Source organism: Carassius carassius, chromosome 27 (genome assembly GCF_963082965.1).
Source record: "Carassius carassius chromosome 27, fCarCar2.1, whole genome shotgun sequence".
Taxonomy (NCBI): Eukaryota; Metazoa; Chordata; class Actinopteri; order Cypriniformes; family Cyprinidae; genus Carassius; species Carassius carassius.
This window is the reverse complement of record NC_081781.1, coordinates 24,700,203-24,722,524: the sequence shown is the minus strand read 5'-3', so window position 1 is coordinate 24,722,524 and position 22,322 is coordinate 24,700,203. Positions and strand designations below refer to the sequence as shown.

At 36.7% G+C, this 22,322-nt stretch overlaps 1 protein-coding gene across 5 annotated transcripts; it reads left to right on the top strand.

Moving 5' to 3' along the window:
• Window position 1: 1 nt before the first annotated feature.
• On the top strand, window positions 2–22,296 carry LOC132107064 (poly(A) polymerase type 3-like). 5 transcript variants are annotated; one of them, XM_059513216.1, is made up of 23 exons: window positions 2–162; window positions 1,068–1,238; window positions 2,483–2,549; window positions 2,645–2,726; window positions 2,823–2,932; window positions 3,030–3,083; window positions 3,191–3,302; window positions 4,342–4,431; window positions 4,805–4,943; window positions 5,066–5,138; window positions 5,716–5,836; window positions 7,332–7,416; window positions 8,972–9,025; window positions 9,135–9,254; window positions 9,380–9,489; window positions 9,615–9,739; window positions 11,162–11,295; window positions 11,438–11,514; window positions 16,837–17,063; window positions 17,198–17,260; window positions 17,366–17,422; window positions 17,517–17,552; window positions 21,016–22,296. In XM_059513216.1, the coding sequence occupies exons 1-23, from the start codon at window positions 155–157 to the stop codon at window positions 21,109–21,111; spliced, it is 2,211 nt and encodes a 736-aa protein (XP_059369199.1). In that variant the 5' UTR covers window positions 2–154; the 3' UTR covers window positions 21,112–22,296. The 5 variants fall into 5 exon arrangements, with proteins under 5 accessions (XP_059369199.1, XP_059369197.1, XP_059369196.1 ...); XM_059513214.1 differs by having other exon boundaries at window positions 16,834–17,063; XM_059513213.1 differs by having other exon boundaries at window positions 11,438–11,517.
• The last annotated feature ends 26 nt before the right edge of the window (window positions 22,297–22,322 follow it).

The following is a 22,322-nucleotide window of genomic DNA, read 5'->3' as shown; positions in this document are numbered from 1 at the left end:
CTTCCCGTTCCAATTCGCAGTTACTGTTGCCGGAGCGCCATGTTGGTTCAAACAAAAGAAACTTCATTGCCTTCATAACAGTTCATGACGGGCTGGAACGCAATGGCGGAATATAACCTGCTTCTCAGCTTATCATAAGCCGGAGATTTTCATAATGCCTTTGTAAGTATCTCGTCGGAGTTTGAAGAGAAGCGTGATCAAAGCAAACGCGAGGTCCTGGGCCCTATGTCACGAATCAGTCGCAAACTCGACACGTTTATCAAACCACGTAATGATACTGTTTAGTGGTTGAACTAGTTTACATTGCATTCATTTCGAAATTAACTCGTCAGTGAGCAGCAGGTAATGAGATAAAACGATCAACGGGCTATCAGAAATAGAAATCGGGCTCATAGTAAGCCCGCCGGTTTGTTTGTACGTTATGGACTTTAAATCTGTAACATTGAGTGGTTGCTGAACTTTGTTCTGATATATGACTTAGCACATACTAATACCCTTCAAGGAGGCGTTCATAGAAGACGTACTGAGCAATTAACATTAGACGAGGCACAGCAAAAGCGTTTATTAAAGCTGAACCACTTTATATCATGATCTGGCGGACGCGGATTGCGCGCTATCCTAAGAAAAACCGCGAGGCGTGACACAATTAAAATTTGACTCGTCACGTGTGAACGCCCAAAAGACAACGGTCATACAATCTGTTATTAAAAATATTTGTCATGCTCTGTTCACTTAGTACTCGCAAAGTGCTCGTTCACGTGGAAATGTCTCCACCAAACGGAGTTTTGAATACAGAAATCAAAACAAATGGATTTCTACATTCTCTTGCAAAGTGTTAAAGAATTCATAGTATGTGTAAAGGTAGCTTCCTAACTTTCTTTTCCTTATTTTAAATGATTTTTGTATTTTTTTACGTCACCGTGGTCAGATGTTTGAATGCGGTGTTTTCATAACATCCCAGTCATTTATAATAGTAATAATAATTGAGATGACAGGGAAGTGAATAGCTCCTGTGATCACGTTATGTTTCTGTTGAGTCTGACAATTCATGTTTGACCTTTTCACAGCCCAATTACCAGTCAGGTGCAACCAGCCCAGCAGACCCCAAAGCATTATGGGATCACGTCTCCTATCAGCTTGGCGCAGCCTAAAGAGGCCGATCTGGTTCTCACGCGGAAGCTGACCGAGACGCTCCGACCTTTCGGCGTCTTTGAGGAGGAGCTGGAGCTGCAGCGGAGGTGAATGAGATTCTATTCACTAAGGCTTGGTAAAAAAAAAAAATATATATATATATTGATATCTCTAAACTAGTCCCGTCTGAATAGGGCTTATGTGTTCTATGCATTTTGAGACTTTAAGCCCTATTCGGACTGGACTAGTTTTACAGGGGGTCATTAGAGAAATTTGTTCCACAGACATACTTGGTGATTTTAATCCCGTCCGAATGCGAATGGCTGCATCCAAAAACTCTAAATTGCTGTTTTGATTACAGATGTACCTTTATGAAAATTAAACATTGGTTTACTACAAATAATTAAAAAAAAGTTAAACTAAACTAGCCACACATTAACATGGTTTTGCTATACTAGCCGTTTAGCTTCACCATGGTATTTGTGTGATATAATACAAATGGTAATCAATCCGACTGACTATATACGCCAAAGAACATGCACAAAGTTCATCAAATCCATTTCTTGGGTTTTCCCACCAAATTGATGTCACTAAATATTTGGTAATTGTAACAGCGTTACCAAGAAAGTATGTTTTGTTTGAAACATTACAAAATGACGAAACAATTAAAATAATTGTATTTTACCAGGTGATATTAGAAGTTACCGCAGTATCCAATGGCAACAGACACTGAAAACAAAGTAGAAAAATGATTAACTCTGACTTCTGTTCAAAAGTTTGGGGTTGTTAATTTTATCAGTAAAAAAATAACAAGGATACATTTAGCTCAAAAGTGACAGCAGAGAGACATATTACAGTGTTACAAAAAATCTATTTGAAATAAATGAATAGACATTCATCAAAGATTGGTGTTAAAAGTTTATCACAAAATGTTTCCACAAACAATATTAAGCAGTCTAACTGTTTTTTAGCCATGATTGTAATAAATTATTATTCTTGACATGTGACACTGAAGACTCGAAAAAAAAAAAAAAAATCTATTAAAAAAGAAGTTATTTGATTAACATTATTTAACTGTTGTACTTCAAATAATATTTAGTTTTTATTGTATTTTCATTAAATAAATAAGCATAAAATACTTATTTCTAAAATTTTAAAGACCTGACTGGCCTTTTAACTTTTGAAACTTCTGTGTATGTTCACTTAATATGAAATTTCATAAATCCCAAGTTTTTTTTGTTTAATATATTTTTCAGGACACACTTTTCCATAAATGTGTACAGCATACTCTTGACACAGCTTTAGTCTTTGTCATCTTGCTTTTGTTTTAAGATGTTTCTTTTGCCCACAGAATCCTAGTGCTTGGGAAGCTAAATACGTTGGTTAAGGTGTGGATCCGTGAAGTCAGTGAAGTTAAGGTATCCTATTGGCCTTTTAATTATTATACACGCACACAAATCTCTGAATAACTGCTCACAGATTCTAACCGTTATATATTTTCATATAATTACAGAATATTCCAGCATCAGTGATTGATAATGTTGGTGGAAAAATCTTCACGTTTGGATCCTACAGACTTGGAGTTCATACTAAGGGTATATTTTCTACACTAGTTCTAGATCGATTGACACGTGTACTTCACATGGTCTCTGTGTGTCTGCAATATCTCATTCACTAACCTAATTGTGTAGGTGCTGATATTGATGCTCTCTGCGTTGTGCCCCGTCATGTGGAGAGATCAGACTTCTTCTCCTCGTTCTATGAGAAATTAAAGGAGCAGGAGGAAGTCAAAGACCTAAGGGTATCCTGCTTATATGATTGGTGTACATAGACGGTATACATCTTCCCTGCAGTATCTGTTAGGCTTAATGATTGATTTTTGCATCTGCCTTCTTTAGGCGGTGGAGGAAGCGTTTGTGCCAGTGATAAAGCTGTCTTTTGATGGGATTGAGGTTATTATTCTTTTTAATGTCCTTAGATATAAAGGAATAGTTCATGCCAAAATTGCTATTTTTTTTTTCCTCTTAATGTTGTTTTAAGTATAATCTTTTGATTCTAGATTGACATACTATTTGCCCGACTGGCGCTACAAGCCATTCCAGAGAACCTGGATTTGCGAGATGATGGCTTGCTGAAGAACCTTGACATTCGCTGCATCCGGAGTTTGAACGGTAGTTGGTCATAATTGATTAATTATGTTGGGGCTGAGTATCGACATCTTCAGAATTGATTCTGATTCACAAGATCTTGATTTTGATTCAATATCAAATTGTTTGGATATATTATATCACGTCAGTTTATCTAAAGAAAAAATCTCTCAACAAATCTGTACACTGTAGAGGGAACCCTGTCAGTTTATACATGACCTTATTTTAAAAGTTAATCACAGAGTCCAACAAATAGTTTCTGTTCATTTTTAGATATAATAAACACTTAAAGTTGCACGCAAACATTTAAATTGCTCAAAAGGCAGTTTGTAAAACTTTAATGATGTACCGGTAATTGTTCTACCCTAAATTATTGTAGAAATACATACATTTAAATTATATTTATTAATTCTTTTATCACAGGTTAATATAAACACAATATATGAGAGGTCCTTTGCAGGTAAAGTAATAATGTAATTTTATAATGTACAGTAAGCTGGTGCATGTCTAGCAAAAACCTTTTTTTTTTTTTTTAGATATGAACCTTAAATGTCTTTCCTGAGGTAAAAATATCTTACATGATATTGTTTACAAGCTAATTTATTGACGTCTTTCCGCAGTTGAAACATTGAGTGATTTCACAAAACATGATAGATAGAACACCTGATGTTCATTCATGTTTATTTTGTGCTATAACTAATAGTAAAGAGAACGAGAAGAGGATTGTTTGCATTTTGCAAAAAAAAAATAATAATAATTGCCTGTTTCAAAGCTGAGTCTTTTTTTCTGTCAAAAGTAGTAATTTGCAAAGATTGTGACTTTTAGTTGCACTCTGCACTACAAGTAATGTTTAGTAAACCACGCATCAACAGAAAACAGCAGAGACAAAAAGATTGATTTTGGAATTTAAGAATCTGTATCAGTTCATCAAAATGAAGGTTGATTAAAGTTGATTAATTGATATTGTCGACCCAGCCCCAAGTTTTGTTTGCTTGTTTAAGGTTTCACTTGGTAATCTTGATTTCTGTATTTTTATTTTTTTAAACAATCTGCTGATTTACAGGTTGCAGAGTTACTGATGAAATTCTTCACTTGGTGCCCAACATAGAGAATTTCAGACTGACTCTTAGAGCCATCAAAATGTGGGCCAAACGTGAGTAGTTGCTTGTGTGTCAGCTTTGCATTGTACTCTGTTTGTGGAACATGTCACAGCTGGTCTCATGTGAAAACCAACCCCACTCTGACCTTAAATGACCTGTTGTGTTTGTGGGTTTTAGTGCAGTCAGTGAAAAGCAACACTGCAGCATTGTTCCTCAGGAGATTCGTTTGGCTTGCATTTGCTGCCTAACAACCAGTACATGCTCATGTTTGCACTTTACTGAAAAACAGTCAATCCTTGATTGCCATTTGGCTTTTATATTGCTTCCTTTGAACTTAGTCAGGATGTTACAAAATTCGCATCTTTACTCCAGTCGAAGTTTTACAGAAATTAAGAAATAAATGTGATTATTTGAATCTCTTAACAGGTCATAACATCTACTCAAATATCCTGGGTTTTCTGGGGGGCGTATCGTGGGCCATGTTGGTTGCAAGAACCTGCCAACTCTACCCCAATGCTGTGGCATCCACACTGGTCCATAAGTTCTTCTTGGTTTTCTCAAAGTGGTGAGTTTTTCAAACTGCTCTCGACACCACTGGTCAATGAGAATATGAATACAAACCTATGGTCTTTGTTTTCAGAGATTCGTTCTCTTTAGATTAATTTATTAGTTATTTTGTGTTTTCAGGGAATGGCCAAACCCAGTCCTTCTGAAGCAGCCTGAAGACTGTAATCTCAACCTCCCAGTTTGGGATCCCAGGGTACTTATTCATTGATTGATTTATGTTATGAGTCTATGATATTAAAATATATTTTGAGAGCATTGAGTATTTTTATTGCCAAGATTAAACATTTAAACCAAAAAATCAATTGTTAGAAGTTCAAATAATGTAGTTCGAATAATCAAGGCATATCCATGCAATGCATAAATATATATTCATGGTGCTGGGTAATTTTGTATGAAAATAATATTAAATATATTGTAAATGTTCGTAATATTGCAAAATATTTTCAAACTCTCTACACAGACGTCACATTTAGCATGTATTTTACTAAAATAAAATGAGTGTTCCTGTAGCTCAAGTGGTAGAGCATTGCATATCAAGCGCAAGGTTGGGGGGTTCGATTCCCCGGGAACACATGATAGATAAAAATTGATAGCCTGAATGCACTGTAAGTCGCTTTGGACAAAAGCGTCTGCTAAATGCATACATTTAATTTTTAATTTTAATTTAAAAGGTACAATGATTTTCCTGTGCTGTCTCAGATTATTCACTTCAGGCTATGTGAATGAGTTGGGATCTATTGCACTGCTAATGTTTGTCTTTTTCCTCCTAGGTAACCCCCAGTGACCGGTACCACCTCATGCCGATCATCACACCAGCTTACCCTCAACAAAACTCCACTTACAATGTGTCCGCTTCTACTCGGGCCATCATGGTGGAAGAGTTCAAGCGGGGTCAGTCTCCGTTCTGAAGATTCCTAGAAATATTCTCATAGAATAATGAAAATAATCATTTCAAAATTGAAATGTCTAAATTTTCTCATCTTGCATGACTGACTTTCTGCAGTGTAACACAAAATAGGGCTGCACAATTAATCAAATTTCCAATTGTCTTTACAATTATGGATGCCACAATTACGTAATCGTTCAAAGTCCACTTATGTTATTCGGTGTGCTCAAGATTTTTTTTCTTTCTACGTTATCTTAAAGGTTTTTCTCATTTTATTTTTATTTTTAGTATAACATTATAATACCATTCATATTTTTGCTTTTTTATAATTTAAAGAAAGCAATCCGATGTATAGTTGACATTTAAGGCTTAATACTATAGAAAAGCACAACGTTTTTCAGTTAAGTGTTTTCAGTTTGTTTATATTCATATAAAAATACGGCATGGCGTTGCGTCAAACAAAGGTATAAACATCATTCAGTGTAAATTGTGATCATAATTAGTCGCAATTACAATTTCAGGGGAATTGTCAATTATGATTTTTGTCATAATCGTGCAGATATGGGCGATATGTCATATCGTCAGCCCGTGAGATCGACGATACACGATATTATCGTGCATGTGTGGAGCAAGAGAGAGACTCTGTTCTTTTCATAGCATAACTATTTAGTGTCTTAAACCGCGCATGTGCGCGAGAGAGAGCCTATGGAATCACCAATAATAGAAAAAATATACTTTCAAACATACTGATAAACTAATGTTAAATATAAAAATGCAGTATTTATATCCGCTAGTTCATATATTGTCGGACGTGAGTGCGTGCATGTGTGTGTGAAATGCGGTGCTGAAGTGAAATAGCTGGGCAATTTGATAGCCAAATTATAATAGGCTGCCCAATAGAAATACAAATTATTATTATTATAATTTAATACGTTAATAGGAGAATGAGCCTAATATCAGCTTGACGCTCGACATATATATCTACTGTTCTCGATACATGATACTATCGTCTATCGGCACAACCCTATCGTGCAGCCCTAACACAAAATAAAACATTTTACATAGGTCTTCTTAAATTTTTCAAGACTGTGAAAGTGAGTGGATACGTGGTCTGAAGTTCCCCCAAAATGACCATTAAAAAGGACTATGAATATTATGTATAACTTAAGTCTATATTACTTATTATCTAACTATATTTAAGTCTTCTGACGCTTTGTGTGAGGAACAGACCAACATTTAAATTGGCTGAGAATCCTCTCCTCTGCAAAAGCTCTTAAATCTCATTTGTGTTCGGGTACATCCAAACATGGATCTAAGGGGTGTATAAACTTCTTTCATGGTGCGGTTTTATTTCAACATCTCCTTTTGAGTTCCACTGATTAAAAACCAAGTCAGGCAGCATTGGAATAATGATGGAAATTTCATTTTTGTTTGCGTGGTATGTTTGATACTGATATTACACGTGTTTGACCCGCATTTCAATTGTTTAACTCCTCACAGGTCTTGCGATCACGGATGAAATATTGCAGAATAAAGCAGATTGGTCCAAACTATTTGAAGCACCAAACTTCTTTCAGAAATACAAGTATGTATTAAGCTGCTTATCCTGTTGGACACTCATGGTGAGATTTAATCATTTCAATAAAGATTTATTTCTCAAAACTGCACCCACACACATTCATAGCCCTTTCACAATTATTATTTTATGTAATGTGTCATCAGTTTGAAATAAAAGAATTTTGCTTACTATCAGTTTATGCACACAGTGGCTTTCATGGTACGCCAACATTTTTGACAATTAAAATGTGTAAACATTACGATTGTAGAGCATGCCTGAAATGTAAGCAACTTTTTTTTTAGAGATATATTTTTAAAAGGTAGGTATTTTAAGTTTAAAATGCTTTTCTATTTAAGAAAAAAAAAGTTTTACTGGTTTTCTTGTGCTATATTAATTTGTATACAATTCAAAAATAAAATGTTTTAGTTCACAATTTGTACAATGTATTTCTTGTTAGTCTGTGTTTTCATAGTGTTTCAAATTTTTCTAGTTTTGCTTGCGATTTCCGTCAATGTTTAGCATTTAGCCTCGTCTGTGCTTGTTTTATTTTTATTAGTGTGGTGTGAGGTTCATCCTAATGGCTTAAAGTCAATGTTTCAGTCAAAAGAAACCAAATTCAAACTAAAGAAATAAGACTTTTGGATATTTTAAATGGTTAATAGCGGTCTAAAGCCACACATTGCTTTATTTCGGTCAACAGGTTTTTTTGTTAGTGGGGGTTTTAGTGGGTCAGATTCTTACCTATTTTATCTTATTTGAACCTGTCTGAAAACCTTTCACTGTACGACGATCTTCTCACCCCACATGAGAATGCAGCGACGCTTCAATATGGTGCTCAATTCATAATCAGCATTATTTCTTCCTTCAAAACAATGTAGCAATTAGCGGGTTTCAAAGAAGAGATTATGATTGATTTGCATTATCTCATTATGTTCTGTCTGACACAAGCCGCTAATATGTAATCAGAGTGGGAAAAATGTCCAAAGTGTGTTGCTTTGCAGAAAAATACAAAGAATCCATCCACAAACATGATTAACTTTTAAATGGCAAAATACAGAATATCTCGCTTTTGCTTTGGTCTCTATTTATTTGAGATATGAGATTTTCCACAGAAAGACCATCTATTCAAATAACAAGTAACCAGTATTGAGTCACTTTTATAGGACAAAGTTACGCAGTTATGTTTCAAATAAATGGATTTTGTAAAGTTTTAGTGGGACTAAAGATGGGCTAGTTAACCGAAAAAAAAACAAAATTCATGTACTTACCCTCAAGTAAGTAAGAGGAGATTAAATAACAAAGTTTTTATTTTTGTGCGAACATTATTTTTCAGCTTGATTGATATATGTGATCAGCATTTCGATCTTGTTTCGATGCTGTTGAAGTTGCAAACGTGTTGTAGAGTGTGAAGTGTGTTTTTGGCTGGACACGAGTGATCCCTGCTATGTTGTGGGAAGATGTATTTGTCTTTGGAGAGAAGTGTCAGTGATATCGGTGCGGCCCTGTAGGTTTTGCCGGGTTTGGTTGAACAACACTTCGTCTAAAGGATGTAATGGCATTGTTCTGTCTTTTATGTCCCAAGGCATTATATAGTGTTGCTAGCAAGCGCACAGGCAGAGAAGCAGCACTTAGAGTGGTGAGTACAGCACTGTCACACGCTTTATCGGACCCATGTTCTGCTCATGTCCCCTGCATCTGTTTAAAAACGTTGTGGACTAGGACTAAATATGCTGTTTGGCTTAAAGGGTGGGCCTCGTGGAATCAAAGATCCGAATCCTGGTGGGAAACCTGGAGAAGAATGAGTTTATCACACTCGCTCATGTGAATCCACAGTCATTCCCGGGACCAAAAGAGGGAACTGACAAGTGAGTTTCAAATGCTTTTGTCCTTTCTTTCACTCAACTTTAACAAAGGCCTGAAACCGTCCTAAGAAATGAAGGGATGGCGATAGGAAGACTCTTTACTCGCTCTTTCCTTTGTGTACGAACAGGGAGGAGTTCAGCACAATGTGGGTAATAGGTATTGTGTTCAAAAAAATGGAGGGATCAGAAAATCTTAACGTGGATCTGACGTTTGACATCCAGACCTTCACAGATACAGGTACGATTTGGTTTATCTCGGGAAGAGCACACACAGGAAGTGTCGGCATTGCTTTGGTTCTCTGGACGTTGTGCTATGATTAAACTTCTCTCAGTAATCAACATGTGTTCTCTGAATGGCTGTAGTTTACCGGCAGGCGATCTCTAGTAAAATGTTTGAGCAAGATATGAAAATCACAGCCATGCACGTGAAGAGGAAGCAACTGCAACAACTGCTGCCCAAAATGACCATTCAGAGGAGCAAGAGAAAGGCAAGCGTTCATCTGTTACTTTGCAAACACACTGAACTATTTCATAATGTAGTTAAAAATGCATGTGCCAGGTTCATAAAAAATATTGTATTTTAATGTATTTTTGGAAGAGATTTCAAGTAATACATTGTTTTCAATGTGTCTAGAGAATGTCTTGCAAATTATTTTCCAGTTATTTTTTTAAAGGTTTTAAAGTTTTGTCATTTGACATCCGTAAATGTATTGACCTTGACACAAACTGTTGAAGGACTACACGGGTTGTTGACACTTTTTGATTCCCAACACAATATTTGAAGGCCCCCATATTTGTTATATATCAAAAAAATAAACTCGGACAGTTGATATTTACATTACATTATTCATTTAGCTGACGCAAATGACTTACAGTTGCTATATATGTCGGAGGTCGCATGCCTCTCGAGTAACTAGGGGTTAAGTGTCTTGCTCAGGGACTCATTGGTGTCTCACAGTGGATTCGAACCCGGGTCTCTCACACCAAAGGCATGTGTCTTATCCACTGATTTATAGAATATTCTCTGTCACTATACAAACAAAAAACAGTAGTTATTGATGGATCTCCGTTCATATGAATTTTTGTTTTTACATTTTGTTTTCTTTCTTAATATTTAAATACTTTATGTGGTGAAGTTTAGGACCAGTGTTTTAAGTGCTTTATTATTTATTTACTTATTTTACCTTTTTAATTTTGAATACATTATCCCAACAAAGTTTTATTGATATTTAGACATTTCATCATTGTAGTGACTAGCAACATCAATAATGAGAACTTTCTCACTCGGGGCATGTTTACACAACAACGTTTTCAGCCAAAAAAGGGGGGCTTTTTATGGGTTTTGCCTGTTTGTTTACATGGCAAAGGCGTTTTGGGGACTGAAGACTAGTTTCAAAGTGCATGTTTATGAAAACGTCACCGTTATCATTTTCATGTAAACACCCAATACGGAAATCTTTGAAAACGGTGACGTCATGCATGTGCGTAGTACGTGTTCGGTATGTAGACATGTGCAATACGTGTTAATTTTAAAGGCAAGCGCGAACAAACATACACAACAATGGCGGAGTACAGTACTGTTGTTTTTGCTGTTTGAGTTTAACGCTTCTTCAGCAAAGTGTAGATTTACTTCACCAATATTACAACCAACAGCGGAGACGCATCATACAATCATCACTTCCCTACAGGCGTGTTTTACTAACAAGGTGACAGCTCCAACTAATGGCCTTACGTAATACAGCGCTGTTGTCCGTTTTTGCGGATGTTTAACATGAATCGCTTTGAAAACGTTGTAGTGTATGCGTGAAACCTTGAAAAAAAGTTTTTGACTACATCGTTGTCGGGTAAACGGGGCCTCGATAGTGACCTATTTTGTTAACGGTCTTGTTTTTGTCTCTGTTATCCTGTAGCTTTCATCTGATGGTCTCCGTGCGATGAATGATGGCAGTCTCGACCTATCAGTTGACAGTGACAACAGCATGTCAGTGCCGTCCCCCACGGGCCCTTCAGCTGCAAAGGTCGCCCGTGCCCCCAGCCCTCAGGGGTAAAAAATAAAACTATTTTCACCTGGTCACCTGTTGCCCTAATGTTATTTGCTTAACTTTCTGTAATTCATATCTTTTTGGAGTACTGGTACACATGTCTTTTTCTTCCTTTTCCCTCCCCTCCTCTCTCTCTGACTGTAGCTCCACTGGGACTGCTACAAACACCTCAGATTTGCAGGGAAAAACAGACACTTCAAGAGGAAGCTCGCTCCTGGCAGGTGGTATGTCTACTGGGGTCATTAAGTCACTTTAAAGTACATATTTTTATTCCGTAATTTTGTCATTTGATGGAATGGTTCATTGAATTAAAATTTTTGTTAATCTCTTACCTCATCGTTCCAAACTTGTATGACTTTCTATGACACTAAAAGATTGTTTTGAAGGATGTTGATGCTGTTTTTTTTTTTTCCCAAAATATTTTTAATTTTTCATAAGTCATATCCAGGCCTCTTTTTACGCCAAATAATCATAATAAGCGTGCACTATTTTTGACGTGATCAGCTTGACTGGCACTTGGCTTCACGTTTTTAATGTGCCGTGTTTTTGAACAGTTACTTTTAAAGAGCCTGTCTCAAGCTGCAGCGATCTGTTGAATGACATTTATTCTGTGTTTTTGTAATGAAATCTGTCATCACCGTACCGTCGTGATATGCGAAACATTTTGTTTTACATGGATATTGGATAAACTATGCTAAATATTAATTAGGCATTCAAATGCATTGCGAAATGGAAACATTTGATTTTGTGTTTTATTAAGCCCTATTCGGACGTGACTAGTTTTCTAAACTACGTTTGAGTTTCAATTCTTACCACCTGACGTCTGTGATTTTTTTTCATGTACCAATTCGGACTTGACTAACATCTCCGTGTTTATTACAGAGGTGGGAGGGTCTGTTTTGTGCATCTGGGTGACACAGAGACAGTGTTGGGGAGTAACTAGTTACATGTAACGGCGTTACGTAATTTAATTACAAAATTATTGTAACTGTAATTAGTTACAGTTACTAAGAAAAAATGAGTAATTAAATTACAGTTACTTATGAAAATTTTAACGATTACAAAGGGGATTACATTTGAATATTTACACACATCCACATACAGGTTTAACTGATTTCTTTCCCAGATTGCACTGACTATTCTGAGACATACCGCCCTAATAATTTCCGGGATGCGGAAATACAGTCTGGTTCGTAGAATCCAGTCATAAAAACGGAATGCCTAACGCGGACGGAATATGCCACATTTTGGATGACTAAATCAAAAGTAGGTCAGTACACTTGAATCAAAACATGACATCGACTAGTGTCTGTGAATATTAAGCCCCAAAAATGCAATATATGACTCCTGCACGTTCTGCGTGTCTGTGGAAATCAGGCGCGGACTGGACACCGGGAGAACCAGGACAATTCCCGGTGACCTCGCAGCAGATTTTGCCCCACTATTTAATATAATTATTGTATAATTGCCTGCCGAATGTACTAAAGCGATCATTTGCGAATCCGCCATTTGATAATTAAATCTCTAATAAGTCATGAATTGTTAGTTATGACTCGCGCGCTCTCCGCGCCTCCGCCAAACGGTTTGGATCAGACTCAGAGTAATCAATGCGAGAGAGAGAGAGAGAGAGAGAGAGAGAGAGAAAGAGAAAGAGAAAGAGAAAGAGAAAGAAAGAAAGAAAATAGAGTGGACAGCTGGAGCAGAGAAGCAGAACTACTGTTCAGGGTTTCAGGTCAGTTTCATCTGTAAAGATGCTTTTTTGTCTTTGTTTTTTTATTTATTTAATCAAGCAGCAGCACGTTGCTCATCAGTCATCACTCAAAATACTATATAAAGGACATCATTATTATCTGTTGTAATGTTACAGTAGGAATTTAGCTGAAAAAAAATCCGATTTTTTCATAGGTTTAGGGGGAGCTACGACAGACAACAACACAACCCTTACGAAAATTAACATTTTAATATTTAACTATAAATCCAGAGAAAATGGTTACTATTGTTTAACTGTGGTAACCAAAAATGTAAAATTATTTTACGAATGTATTTATTTTAAAATAAATACAAATCCATTTGCAAAAAAAAGGTTATTTGACTTTTATATAGGCTAATAAAAGCATGTTTAACTTTTGTAAGGGAAAAATATGACTCGTGTACAGTATTAGGATTTTTCTATAAAGATATTGTAGTATTGTAGAGTATTGTATTGTAAAGTATAGTTTTGTTCAATCTTGAGAGAGATGGATAACAGGGCAAAATAAAGAGACTGAAGAGAAAAATGGAAGTGAAGGTGCAGTTCAGGAGAGAACTTTTAATTATTTAGCATGTCCCCAAATTAAAGATTTAAACCTTTTTTATGTCAGGTCCATACAAAAAATAGTTTTGTCCATGAATTTGTTTGTATGAGTTTGAATTTTCCAGTCTGATTTTTTTCCCAGTCCGCCCCTCCTGTAAATTAATGGCAAAGACATGGTTTCATTTACTACACATAGGCCTACTGAAGCTCGCAGTGTTTTCAACCCCTGCCGCCTCAATATAGGAGTACACGAGCACATAAACATAATTTCTAGAACTGCTCTGTGTCACTTCATGTGCATTTTACTTATTTTGAGAAAACTATCATCATATACAGAGACATCAGTTTCAAAAAAACACCAATGTTTCAGGAGTTTAGTACACAGAATACGTCACATGCTTATTAGATAACTGTATTTAAGTTGATGTATATGCTTTTATTTATTATTCTTTAATTTTCACAAATTTAGAAAAGTAATCAAAAAGTACTCAAAAGTAATTAGTTACATTACTTTAATAAAGTAATTGAAAAAGTTACACTACTATTACATTTTAAACAGGGTAACTTGTAATCTGTAACCTATTACATTTCCAAAGTAACCTTCCCAACACTGCACAGAGATCACGCGCTCTGTATTCGTGCATTGCATATAGTCATTCGGATTGATTACCATTAGTATTATTACACAAATACTAAATACCAATAACTTGAGTATATTTTTTAATTTTTTTAGTAGTAGGCTAAACCCATGTTTAATTTTCATAAAGGTACATCTGCAATTAAAACATTATGTAACTGAGTGAATAAATGAATGAGTAATCTTACCTGATGCTGATATTACAATAGCCAGAATTAACAGTTTACGTGATCTGGCTCTTGATTTTATTGTTATTATTTTTTAATATTTATTATTTCTTTGCCAGGAAGCAAATATATCAAACATGCGCGCGGTAATTCACTTTGGCCAAAACACACAAGGATACACGTTGTGAAATAAAATATCGCCGGCAATCACAGACATTCGCATTCGGACAGGATTAGTTTTCTCAGAGGATCACTGAGTTTGCTGAAAAACAGTAGGTAATTTTCTCTGGTTGTGTGAGAAAAACACAGACGTGGCAGATTCGGACGGGATTAAAATCACCAAGTACGTCTGTGAAACACCGATTTCTCTAACGACCCCCTGTGAAAACTAGTCCCGTCCGAATAGGGCTTTAGAGACCCAAAGTTGGTTTCAGTTTTGTTTTAGCCTAAATTAATTTGTTCTTAAAGGAATGAACTTCTTAAATGCCTATTTTTAATTCTTGTTCTTTTCTAAATATTGTTCATTGACAGGATTTGTTGTGGAGTGAGAGGAACTAAAATAGCCTAGCTATGTTTACAGTGTTATAATGTTTATAAGGATTTTGCGGCATTGGGCCTATTTCTGTATGAAATGACTTATGTTTTTATTCTCTCTCTAAAAAGCAGTTTTTTTTTCAAATACGTGTAGCATATTGTAACAATGCAGTTAAAATAAATATTTTGATAAATTAATGAATATCATTTTTTTTAAACCGTTTAATTGATTGTTTCAATCAGTCAAAATTCTTAATGGCCGCTTGACTGGTCAAAATGGACATCCCTATTAAATTGTTGCTCTGAGTCCTGCCACAGCACCACAAGCAACCAGTTGTCCAGAAAAAGGTTTTATTATTTTACAGCTCGTGGAACACGTACAAAAAAAAAAAGGAAGCATTAACTTCAGGAGAGGATAAGGCCAAAACAACAAACAAAACAAGCTAACTGGAATTAGTGACCTATAACTATACTAACAAAGAAAGAGAAAAATAACAGGTTTGTACCCTAGCTCCCTTCCTAGCCCGAAAACAGAAATGGCATCCACCTCCCTACAGCTTCCAAATCAAAAATAGTAGACAAAACACAAGTAGGCAAATATTAAAGTAGCCACTAAGAGAGATGTTAATAATAGCAGCTACCAACTAAGCAACAAACTAAAAAGTGAAGGATAATACAAATCTCTTAAACTAAAATAACAAAAGGTAAGTATTAAAGAATATCAGAATGAATAAAGAAACAAAACTACTACGATACCAAAGCAGAACACAAAGCAGCTCAACAACCACCAACAGGCTGGGCAGAACACAGGCAACGCTCTGGAGAAAGCTCTTGGGGAAACGTCCTCTCCTCTCTGGTAGCTGGAGCTCTGCTTTTATTCGGACTCACTCTTGATTGGTAGGCAGGACAGGTACAGCTGGGTGCAATCAACTACCTGCCAGACAGTTTGAGTAGGAGAGGTCAAGAAAAAACATGGAAAGAAAACACACATTAAGAGAAACTATATATCAATAAAGACTTCGTCTCCGGACGTAACACTTATAATATGCGTTTATTTTTACATATTTGCTCAAACGTTTAACGATTCATTGTTCCAAACCCCTCTTTTGCCTGATGCTAATCTGCGGTAATTGGTCTGATTGGTCTTATTTTCATTTCATCATGAGCCTAAAGCCAGTGCTACTTTGTGTACAGCGTTACCAGGGAAACAGCTATTTTTTCTGCTCCAACAGTGGCACCTAGTGGCAAAGAATGATTTTACATTTCCTTTCACATCAAAGCAAAAAGACCATCAAGTGGGCGGGCAATATGCTAATGTTTCATGTTGACGTCAACATGAAACGGCTTGGGATTCGTTTTAAAAACGACTCCTTTCAATGATTCAGAGTCTACTTTCTTTTGAGAGACAATGATTTTATACACGTTGCACTTTCAGATGTAAAACTTTGCAGGATGTTTTCATTCACTTAAGAGCTGTGTTACACACTGCATGAAAGGGATTTTTTAAAATCCATAATAGAGGCACTTTAAGACAAGTCTGGGGCTATCCTAACTTTAAGAACATTTACTATGAATTTTTAAGATTATATTCAAGACTTTTAATATTATTAACTTTTTAAGTTAAAAACTAAGAATGTTTTGTGAATCCGGCCCCTGGTGTTACATGGCAAAAGAAAAGTAATTTAAATGACACAATCAAAAAGAACAGCTTGAACATTCTTCAAAATTTTCCCTTTTGTGTTCCACCGGGAAAAAAAAAAAGTTATATGGGTTTGAAACAACATGAGGGGCAGTGTGTGATGACAGACCTTTCCTTTTTTGTATTTTAAAAATAACTTTTAAAGTGTATTTAATTAGTTTGTTTTTAGTGCTGCTTAATGCTTATATTGTTTTTGTTTTCTAATCATTGCAGTGGACACCACTAAGCCAGATACTGTTGGGACTTCCAGCAACAATGCCTCGCAAAAGGGTGCCTCTCCAATAAAGCGGCCCACCTCACCCGTTCAGCATGACTCGGAGAAGAAAGCCAAAGTGGACTGTGTACAACAGAACCCTCTTCCCAGTCCTGCTGACCCTGCCATAAAAAGACCTGCCTCACCCCTTGAGAATGAGATGTCCAAGAAAGCCAAAGCAGAGGAGGTAAAAGAAAACACTTTCATGTCAGATGCTTTTTTTTTCAGTCTTTATTTTCAGGTTTTTTAATTTTGTCTTGTGCACCTTATTCAATCCAATCATTAACGTTACATATTAAGTGTGGATGGTGTCTCTTCCAGCTCTCAAGCCCAGAAGCAGAGTCCTCAGGTGAAACTGACAGTCGAGTAGCTGTGGATCCAGCGGTAAAAATCTTTCTTTGCATCCATCCCCTGAACTAGAAGAGGCAGTAATCTTCATGTTGTAGTTGTTCACTCAATTTCATTGTTTTTGTCATGTTTTTTTCCCAGCCGAGCGTTGAAGTGGTTCCTTCAGAGGGTGAATCTAAAACAGAGACAGAATTAACGGTAAACCAATGGTGAAAAAGGGTATGCTAGTTATAATGATAAATGGAGGAAATATGTGAGAAGGCAAAATGCTGATGTTTCCCGTCATTCTCAGGTGGTGGATACAGCAGAGGTGATCCCGCCTGCCCGGGTAAGGACATGAGCAATTGAAAATTACACCGTAATCTTTATCATATTCATGTGCAAGTCAATTTCTATTTCTAATCTCTGTTGTTTTAATAAAATAGCTCTATTTTCAGCAGCACAACTGTTTTCAACATTGCTAAGAAATATTTAATAAGAACCAAATCAGCATATTAGAATGATTTTTGAAGAATCATGTGACACTGAAGACTGGAAAAATGATGCTGCTTTTAATTGCATTTTAAAATATAATAGAAAAGTAACTTTAAATTGTGATGTCTCTCAAAATCACAGTTTTTACTGTGTCTTTGATTAAGTGCAGTCTTGGTTGACTTCATGGCTTTTCAGAAACCAAAAAATTTTAGACTAAATATTTGAGTAGTAGCTAATTATGATTTCAAGAGCTTTTTACCTTTTTATTTTTTTTACAGATTCAATCAGTGTCTAAGGTGTTTGAAGAACTGATGTTAGGCTTTAATATATAATTGTGTATAGATGGTTTCATCGGGCGCACACGCCTTGGACCTAAGTTAACTTCCGGTCTGTGTTGTGTATATCGGTCTGGCTGCAGTGCCTTCTACAAACGCAGTTAAAGTCAATGTGATGAGTAGACTGAAGTTGGGGTCAGGTGGTTGTGCTGCGGGATGTGTTTCCCATACATTTATTTATTTTTGGAGACTCGCCACAATTTTAAAACTGATCGATTTTCAAAAAGGCTTCGTTGAATAAACATGAGTAACGTTATGTACTGCACGTTTAATAATAATAATTCCTTACATTTATATGTTTAAATATCAAAACGAGGCACAGGTGTTTTTATATCGCTGTATTTCTGAAGGAAGACTTGCATGTTATATGCCTGATAAAGCAGCCTGTGAGCGTACCAGCTCTGCTTTGTTTACAGCTGTACTGGGGAAACCTCTATTTCTCACGCTTTATGTCTATGCTTTAAAACATCTCCTGCTGGCAAAGAATGAATTTGCATTTTCATTAAGTCGGCCTGATCCACGCAGCAAACATATTTTGTTTGTTTATCAAAAAATATCTACTCTAGAGGGACTTGGCTGTTGTTATTGAGTTGTTACTATTTGGAAGTCTACCGGAAGTTAAGTTAGGTCCACAAAAGCGCGCATGCAAAGTAACGTTTATGTTTTTGCCGTTGAAACAGTCTATATGAAAGTTTATTCCAAATATCATTCATTTGATAATCAATGTTGTATTTGAAATAGAAATTTCCATTCAGCTCTACTAAATACTATCAAAATGGCCAATGAATAAATGTATGGTGGCCATTTCCTTGGATTAAAGGGTTAGTTCAGCCAAAAAGGAAAATTATTTCATTAATAATTCACCCCCATGTCGTTCCAAACCCATGAGACCTCCGTTTATCTTCGGGACACAGTTTAAGATATTTTATATTTAGTCCGAGAGCTCTCAGTCCCTCCATTGAAGCTGTGTGTACGGTATACTGTCCATGTCCAGAAAGGTAAGAAAAACATCATCAAAGTAGTCCATGTGACATCAGAGGGTCAGTTAGAATTTTTTGAAGCATCGAAAATACATTTTGGTCCAAAAATAGCAAAAACTACGACTTTATTCAGCATTGTCTTCTCTTCCGTGTCTGTTGTGAGCACATTCACTGCAGTTTAGTGATATCTGGTTCTCGAACGAATCACTCGATGTAACCGGATCTTCTTCAACCAGTTCACCGAATCGAACTGAATCATTTGAAACGGTTCGCATAAGCATTAATCCACAAATGACTTAAGCTGTTAACTTTTTTAATGTGGCTGACACTGACAAACAAACCAAAACAAACCAATATCCCGGAGTAATTCATTTACTCAAACAGTACACTGACTGAACTGCTGTGAAGAGAGAACTGAAGATGAACACCGGGCCAGATAACGAACAACAGACTGACTTGTTCTCGAGTCAAGCACCGTTTCTGTCAGACACATCCGATTTGAGAACCAAGGAGCTGATGATACTGCGCATGTGTGATTCAGGGTGAAGCAGACCGATTATTTGGTCACAGAGCGTCTGAACCGAACTGGTTCTTTTGGTGATTGATTCTGAACTGATTCTGTGCTAATCTTATGAGCCCAGGTAACCCGAAGGCTTGAATCAAGGGCAATCATCGCCAATGACGCCATTACGTCGAGCGCAAAAGAACAGGTGAACCGTTTTCTTCAACCGGTTTATTGAATCGAACTGTCAGAGAGAACTGATTCGCAGAAAAGAACCTAACTTCCCATCACTACTGGTGATCCCAAAAAACGATGCAACCAGATCTTGACTCGGGAATGATCGAGTCAATCGTTCGTTCGTTATTTGGCTCGGCTCGCTGTTCATCTTCATCTCTCTCTTCACAGCAGTTCAGTCAGTGTACTGTTTGAGTAAATGAATTACTCCGGGATATTGGTTTGTTTTAACTCAGAGGGAGTGTCAGCCACATTAAACAAATTAACAGCTTAAGTCATTTGTGGATTAATGCGTATTGGAGACGCTTACAGTTTAAAACGATTCAGTTCGATTTGGTGAACTGGTTCAAGAAGATCCGGTTACATCGAATGATTCGTTCGCGAACTGAATATCACAAACTGCTTTTATTTTAACTCTCTCTCACAACAGACATGGAAGAGAAGACAATGCTGAATAAAGTCGTAGTTTTTGTTATTTTTGGACCAAAATGTATTTTCGATGCTTCAAAATATTCTAACTGACCCTCTGATGTCACATGGACTACTTTGATGATGTTGTTCTTACCTTTCTGGACATGGACAGTATACCGTACACACAGTTTCAATGGAGGGACTGAGAGCTCTCGGATTAAATCTAAAATATCTTAAACTGTGTCCTGAAGATGAACAGAGGTCTCACTGGTTTGGAACGACATGAGGGTGAGTTGTTAATGACGACATTTTCATTTTTGGGTGAACTAACCCTTTAATACATTTTCAGTTGTGGAAAACATTTTCACAAAAGTCTGTGTAAAAGTTATTGTATTGTACACAAGCCAGGCCATTTATATATAAGCCAAAACAATGGTCTGATTTAAAACATTTTTTTTTTAGATTTACTGTTTAAATTTAGCTTAAATGGCCCAACTATACTTTGATTAGAGAAGTCTTAAGTTTAAAAAAAAAGTAGGTGCATCTATTTAGTTTCAGTATGCCCTGATATAGGTGTTGCAGAAAGTAATCTATAAAAAACCAAAATGCAAATGAAGGAACACATATTTAGGTAATTAGGTCATATTCTACTTAGTCTGTGGTGAATTTTATTCCAGTGAAATTGCCCAGGGCTGTGCAGCGTATATCTTTAATATCTTTGCAGTCACAGCTTGTTCAAACAGAAACACTTATCATAGAAGAGATGATTTATTAGTTTGTATCACTTGGTTAGGACACGCTCAAGATTATTCCCATTCATCTCATCAATCTGATGTTCTGTCTTATGTTCTGCAGAAAATGTCTAACGCCGATCTGTCGGATGTCCCGCTCCTCCCGACCAACCCCATCGCCGTGGTCAAGAACTCGATCAAGCTGAGACTCAGCAGGTAGAAGCGGCTCAGTCTTTGGCCAGTCTCGTACTCAGGAGGTCAAAGTCCCTTCGTTTCCTGCCCATGTGCAACACGGCTCTCCACAAGGGGGCAGCTCTGTTCTTCCACAAACTTCCCTGTGCCCTTTCCCTCCCTACAATGCAAAAAAAACCAACAAAAAAAACGAGATGTCATACCCAAAAACCTCAATGTGATTTAATGTGTTCGTGTGATTTGGTGAATCTCATCACATCCTTCTGTTTTGACCTGAAAGACAGTGACGCTTTATGCTTTTTTTTTTTCCTTTTCTCTTTTTGTTCTTTTTTTTTTCTTCTTTGTAAATCAGTAAAGAGGCATGTAATTGTATTCCAGGGTACAGTTGGTCCGTTGCAGACCAGTCCACCATATTGTACAGAGCTGAAGGTGTAGATGAGCATCTAAGCGTGCTCAGTAGTTGGAGATGCACTGAATCCACGTGAGCTAATGACAGTACTAATCTGACATGGAAAATGCACAGCGGAGGACATGGCTAGCTCATCCAGATGATTCGAGCTCACTAATGCAGCTGTAATTGAACCAAATCAGTCTCAGATTAGTGTAAACACCCTCGTTTTGCTCCGCCGTCTTCGCAGGGCATTAATTATGGGTGTTATTAGGAGTGGAGTAGCTTGTATTCCCAGCATGCTCTGAGGAGACCAGTGCTAGCAGTTCATTTAGGATTGTTTTACCATGTGTGTGTGTGTGTGTTTGTGTATATATATATAGATATATACAGACTACAATATTGAAACTTTTATTTGCTTTGAGCAGCTTAGTTTTCCTATTATATGCTGGGATTTTCCTAAGTTGCGTTTCGAATGACTATTGGTCAGCTTGTCGCTGTTGATCTGATTTTGTGGATGCGGATGTGAAAATATAAAAGATTGATTTGAGTTTCAAACGAATGATGGTTTATCTGGGCAGGAGAGTGATTTTGTTCATTTTTGAAATCTGTACAAACGTTTCTTACTGTGTTTTGTGTTGACTGTGGATTCGTGTCACGGTAAAGCTTCCACCCCAGGAGCACTGTTGTCACCGCACAGATTCACTCCTGTCAAACGCCTCCTATGGCCTTGCGATGTCCTTTCAGTTCTTTCATACGCTTATTTGTAAGGACAAGGTATTGTACTTTTTCACAAATAAAAGTCTACATTGTTGCAAAGAGAAATCACTGATTGGTTTATTCGAGTCATC